Raw genomic sequence first — 6110 nt, forward strand, 5'->3', positions numbered from 1 at the left:
CTTCCTGGAAGCAGTAGGAATCATCCTGGACGTGTTTAAATAAACGTTTTGCGTTACGCCTGTGTGACAGATATATCCCTTCTTTTCTTATGCTGTTTCATAGCGATGGTGTTTTGAAAGATAACAGCTGTTCCTTATATTCGTTGAAATAAAATTAAAAAACAGCTTGCGCAATGGAAAACATTCTGTAAGACACTTTTTGAAAGACGGAGCTGCAGCTATTCAAAAGGAAGCTTGTCATATTTTTTCTCTAAGATGAACTTGTGTATTTTCAGCTGTATCTTATGTGAATTGCTTACAGGTTTCTGTGATACAAATGCAATGAAATTACATATTTACATTTCATATTAAAATATTTTCACTAGCAAGACAGAATCCAATCCTTTGCAGAGGTAAAAAGGTAAAGGAACCCCTGACCATCAGGTCCAGTCGTGTCCGACTGTGGGGTTGCGGTGCTCATCTCGCTCTATAGGCCGAGGGAGCCAGGTAGACATGCTTAAACCCATTAACTTCAATGGTTTTGTGCAAAAAAAAAAATATGAAACAGATTTTGTCTGAGTGCTCAGTGAAATTTTATTTTTATTTTGTATTCCTCCTGTGCTTTCTTGCCCAAGAAATGGATGTTTGTAATTAATGCAGACTAGTTACCCTTTATACAACTTAATAACTCCAATTTATATTTGGTGAGGGTGACATCAGACGTGTGAATACAAAATCAAATGGTGATTAATGCAGGCAAAATGCATAGAATCAAAGGGGCTGGAAGGATCCAATTTTCTGATTTGCAGAGCAATACAAACTCATCTGAAGTCTAGTATGCCTAAAATTTTAAAACGGGCTTCTTCAACCTCGGCCCTCCAGATGTTTTTGGCCTACAACTCCCATGATGCCTAGCTAGCAGGACCAGTGGTCAGGGATGATTGGAAACTGTAGTCTCAAAACATCTGGAGGGCCGAGGTTGAGGAAGTCTGTTTTAAAATGACTAACTTTAAAAAGTGATTAGAACTTAGGTTGTATCCAATGCTAGTCCTACTCGGAGTACATCCATTTGAATTAATGAACCTGTTAGTCGTGTCTATTCTACTCTATGCAGGACTAGCATTGGCTACGACCCTAAGTTCTAACAGCAAAAACTGCTCATAATGGTGTGTACCAACAAAAAGTGTGTGCACACTAATCAGAGGCAAACACACCAGACTTATTTGATTTTTCCTCCCCACCCCACACCCCACAAAAAAACTCAACCCCACCTGTTTCAATAAGCAGTGAACAAATCAAACACAGGCTTGCAAACATGTTTATGCACGTAATTGGAGGGGGGAAAGTACCATTACATTTACAACACAAATGTGGCAGTTCAAAGCAATCATCAGGAGGAAAGATCACATAACACATTAGTTGCAACAATATAGTAATTAAACAATTAGGCTGCAATCCTATACATCTGTACGCAGACACCAAAGAGTTCAATAGACCTTATTACCAGGAAAGTATATGTAAGATTGCAGCCTTAGTGCCAGAAAAAATGACATGGTGAAGCAAGCTTTCACATTTCACTTTAAGGAATCATAATTTGTGTGAGAGCCAGAGTCATAATCGTATGTTGCAGGACGGAAATTAATGTTGCTGAGTAATGGAACAATGACAGCATATATGCAACAATATCTAGAGGTGCCGGTGGCTATAGTAACCATTAGCAACAACTGGAACACTCTGCTGAGAGAAAGAAGCTTAGAAAGGAATTGGTTTTAACTGGAGCATTTACTCCTTTAGTCCTCACTGCAGGCTCTCTTCCTTTAAGATTTGCTACTTCTAAGATTTCAGGAAATTTAACATGCATTAAACTTCACTGAGATCTGGCCTTTGGGTTCTTTTAAAAGCCTCAAGTCTGCAACAAGCATTTCAGTCCAACAAGCATTTCATGCCTAACCTGGATATTCAAAAAGGCCTAAACCGTCAACATAAATTACAATTTATATTCTCTTAATTTTGTATGCCTTGTTGCCTCCTGCTTGCTGTTCCAAACCATTGCCAGGAGAGGTAAAGAAGCTGTTGCTAGACTCGCCCAGTGGTGGAGAGGCAGCAAAGAAGGGTTTGAAATGGAAGTCCCCATCACCACGCCAGCCCTGGATAGGTGTTGCATTCTCAGAGAACCTGGCAGTATTACCTAGAACATGTGAGCAAGAGATATTGTATTAGTTAAGGTTATTTAAAGTAAGCCAATATTAGCCACACTAGTATGTTAACACAGAGAATGCTCAAGCTATGCCTACGGTTTTACTCAGAGTAGACTCATTGATTGATTGATTGATTGATTGATTGATAAACCTCTCTGGGAATTGTAGCTCTGTGAGGGAAATATAGGAATCTCCTTTCAACTCCTTAACAAACTACCATTCCCAGAATTTGGGGTAGGAGGCTATGACAGTTTAAAGTGGCAAGATCCTGCTTTAAATGTATGGTGTAGATAGGGAAATGATTAGGGCATATTCAGTGAGGTGTGGCACTCAAGAGAATTAACAACAAAAATTGGACAATGGTCCATTTGCTTTACTAGGAGAGACAGAAGAAATGAGTTGGTATCATCACCATTGTCATCATAATTTATTATTTATATGCTGCCCATCTGACTGGGGTGCCCCAGCCACTCTAGGTGGCTCCCAACAACATGTGATGTGTTTGGGGGCAAAGCTATACTTTTCTAATATACAGTACATAGGATTTCCCCATCATGCCTATGTTTCTCTCACATTGCTCTTTGTGGGGGGGGGGGGAGTTAATCGCACTGAGTATGCTAGTACAAGTTTAACTACCAAACTGAAAGGCCACTGTCCTTACCCAAAGAGAAACCAAATACAGGAGGCTGGGGCATCATAGGAGGCTCTTGGCCTGCCTCCTGGTTGGCCACAGCAATGTTGCGCAAGCGTAGGCTGTCATAGAGGCCCTGCAGTTTCTGGTACTGCCGATTGCGCTCCATGAGTTTCTCTGAGAGCTCAGTGAATTTCTTTTTGTATTCCTCCAGTACTTTCTTTAGGGAGGAGACCTCACTCTTCATGGAAGTCAGCTCCACATCTTTGCTCTGGAGTTGCTGGGTGTAGACTTTCTCCATCTGCTTCAGATGGCCCTCTGCCTTGCTGTAGGTATATTCTTGGTATAGGCGCTCCTGATGAACCTGCAAGGATAGAAGGTAGAGTAAGCAGGAGGCATAAGAGCCACTATGATGTCAGGGTCAAGCAACATGTGCTCAATGTATTCCCAACCCGTAATTCTTTTATTCTTCCTCCTTATTTTTCTTCCTTTCTCTTTCAGCTGAAATCTAGCAGAAGTTGAGCCGATTGGAGGCTGGAGTAGTAGTACAGTCAAACCTTGGTTGTCAAACATAATCCGTTTTGGAAGACTGTTCGACTTCTGAAACGTTCGACAACCAAAAACTGAAGTGGAAGCCTCAATACAATAGGGAAACTCAAAATGGAAGCCACGTAGCACGTTTGGCTTCCAAAAATCGTTTGAAAACTGGAGCAGTTACATCCAGGTTTATGGCATTCAGGAGCCGAAACAATCCAAAACAGAGGAATTTGGAAACCGAGGTTTGACTGTAGCAGTAGTAAATTAAATTTCTATACCTCCCTTCATCTACAGTAAGGATCACAGTGTGGTTTACAATATAAAAACACAAACATGCATAACATAGTAACAAAACAAAACAAAACAAATAACCCCCAACACACACAGTTTAAAAGGCCATAAATTGTTTAATTCGCCAAAGGTAGTTTCTTAACTATTTTATGTCTGGTTTTTCTGTTACAAATCCACCCCAATCTGCATCTGCTCTTGACAGTGAAAAGATAAGAGTACAGCTAAATTTTCAAAACCTTAAAATGCCATTGGTGGAAACCCGTTCAAGGAGTGTTTACCTGGTATGTCCAGAAAGCCAGAGCCCTGGAACTGATGTCCAGAATAATCTCTGGTCGCAGTCCAGATAGGACCATGGCCTTATATTCCTCAGAAGGACTGAGTTCTGTTCGAACAATATCCAGTTTACCAGAGAGAGCACTGGTGCAAGCAGGGCAGACTGCTGGTGAGCGGCTAAATTCTCCACTGCCATGTTGGTCACAGAAGATATGTGAGCAGGCTGTGACCCATGCATAGCCTGAAAGTTTGACTCGGCATTTGCGGTAATTGCAAAGAAGCATATCCTCACAGACAGACATGTTGATGGAGCCAATGCACATGTATTAAAAGTACTTTCTATGAGATGGAAACGTTGCATTCACCATAACACACCTATAAAATGAAATAAGTATTAATGCCAGGATTTTCAAATTGCTTATAGGCTATGGCTGCCTGGCAGAGAACTGGACTTAAGATCATTATGTGTTCATTTAGCAGATTGCCTCCCATTACAATATATGTCTACCTGAACCTTAAGATAGTCTTCTCAGGCCATGCTCCAGGATCCCCTAATTTTAGTGAGATGTATGGATTCCAAGGACAGGATATATTCAGTGGTGACACCTCAGCTACAGAATAGCCTCCTCAAGATATGTCTGGTGCCTTTTTCAGCACATTAAGACCTTTTTTATTGACTCAGGCTTTATTATTGCATTTTGAATCCATGCAGTAGCTCACTCCCAGCCACTTGAATTCAGTGGCATACTGCCCACATGCTCCATTCAGCTATCATGGCCTTTGATAGTCAATAAATTTGTCCAATCTCTTTCTAAGCTCATCTAAATAAGTGATCATTGCCACATTTGAATAAATAAATAAAAATCATGTGACAGTGAATTCCATAAATTATGTGCTGGGTACTGAAGCATTGTCTCTGCCTCAGTAAAGATCCCCATCTGTAACATGGCATTTATTTTGTCCTGTTTCACAGGATTGTTATGACAATGAAAGTAGTAAGACTATAAAGTATGTTGCAACTTTGACATGCTGTATGATAAAAACAATCCGTAGTACCAGTACTTTCTTTACTTGTCAGTGAGTTCAAAAGGGAATATATTGCCAATGGGGGGGGGGGGAGAGCAGAAAAGGAGTTGTATCTGTTATTCTGACTCGGAATAATCTCAGTGAAACTAATGGACCAAGGGTTGTATCTGTCGAGTTCCACTCGTGCAATAGGACTTCCCCTTCCTCTCATGTACCCCCAAAATATCCAGAGATCCTCCGAAAAGGGCTTTGAGGATGCACAGGGGGCTGCTGATAAGAGGGAAGTTTTGTTGCACAAACAGAACAACCATGTTGGATACAACCAGTGCTTTCTTTCATTTCATCCACCTCTTTTTTGTTGTTGTTGACTTGTTGTTGTTGTTGCTGTTAAAAAGTGTGGCACTTCCTGTAACAACTTCATGGTGAGCACCGGAACCTATTTTTCTAGGGGGGGGGGGGGAGCACTGCATATACACCCATACTAAGTTCCATTAATTTCAGTGGGCTTACTCTGAGCAGAACTCAGGTGGATACAGCTCAAGAGTGCAAAACAGCCAAGAGACCGATCATCCAAGGCTGTGTACACACAATGCACCTTTTAAAACATATTCGAAACACATTGTCCCTTCCAACTCTGCAATTCTATTGTTCTTTCCCTTGAAAAATTCTAAGCACTGTACTTTTCCCTAGTTACAATTTCCAACAAACAACAGTACTGTACACAGAATTCTTTGAGGGAAAGGATTGCTCTTCACCCTCTGCACCCCATGCCCACCCATGGAGGATTTTTTAAAAGGGTTTAACAATATATATAAAACTTTTAAAAACACACACACATTAAGCCCACTTTTTAGTCACAACACATTAGTTCAATACTAAAACGCTACGCATTGTTCTCTTTTCTTATAGCGGGGGGCTATAAGTCCCAGGAATTTAACAGATGCAACTTTTCCCTTCAAGGAACATAAAACCCTGCTGGATAAGGCCAGTAGCCCATCTAGTCCATCATCCTGTTCTCACAGCAGCCGACCAGGAGATGCCTTTGGGAAGCCCTAATAACATTAATTGACTGGATGTAAGATTAACCTGATGTACTTCAGCCTGCCACACAGCTGTCACGGAGAGAACAAATAGTGGCACCCTTGAGTAAACAATAAAAGTTCAGCGAGTAGCTA

At 41.0% G+C, this 6110-nt stretch overlaps 1 protein-coding gene across 1 annotated transcript; it reads right to left on the minus strand.

The window, feature by feature from the left end:
- Window positions 1-1211: 1211 nt before the first annotated feature.
- On the minus strand, window positions 1212-4388 carry CCNB1IP1 (cyclin B1 interacting protein 1). Its single transcript, XM_033170973.1, has 3 exons — window positions 3915-4388; window positions 2839-3172; window positions 1212-2167 (listed from the first exon to the last, which is right to left on the minus strand). The coding sequence occupies exons 1-3, from the start codon at window positions 4230-4232 to the stop codon at window positions 1974-1976; spliced, it is 846 nt and encodes a 281-aa protein (XP_033026864.1). The 5' UTR covers window positions 4233-4388; the 3' UTR covers window positions 1212-1973.
- Window positions 4389-6110: the final 1722 nt, after the last annotated feature.

The sequence above is a fragment of the Lacerta agilis genome, chromosome 14 (genome assembly GCF_009819535.1).
Source record: "Lacerta agilis isolate rLacAgi1 chromosome 14, rLacAgi1.pri, whole genome shotgun sequence".
NCBI lineage: Eukaryota > Metazoa > Chordata > Lepidosauria > Squamata > Lacertidae > Lacerta > Lacerta agilis.

Bases quoted from the DNA above. Each gene is read 5' to 3' on its own strand.
- CCNB1IP1 (XM_033170973.1), bottom strand. From the start codon at position 4,232: ATGTGCATTGGCTCCATCAACATGTCTGTCTGTGAGGATATGCTTCTT. The intron at 3,173-3,914 runs GTAAACACTCCT...CTATCCTTGCAG, and splicing joins TGGCTTTCTGGACATACCAG to GTTCATCAGGAGCGCCTATA. The intron at 2,168-2,838 runs GTAAGGACAGTG...CACATGTTCTAG, and splicing joins TGTATTTGGTTTCTCTTTGG to GTAATACTGCCAGGTTCTCT.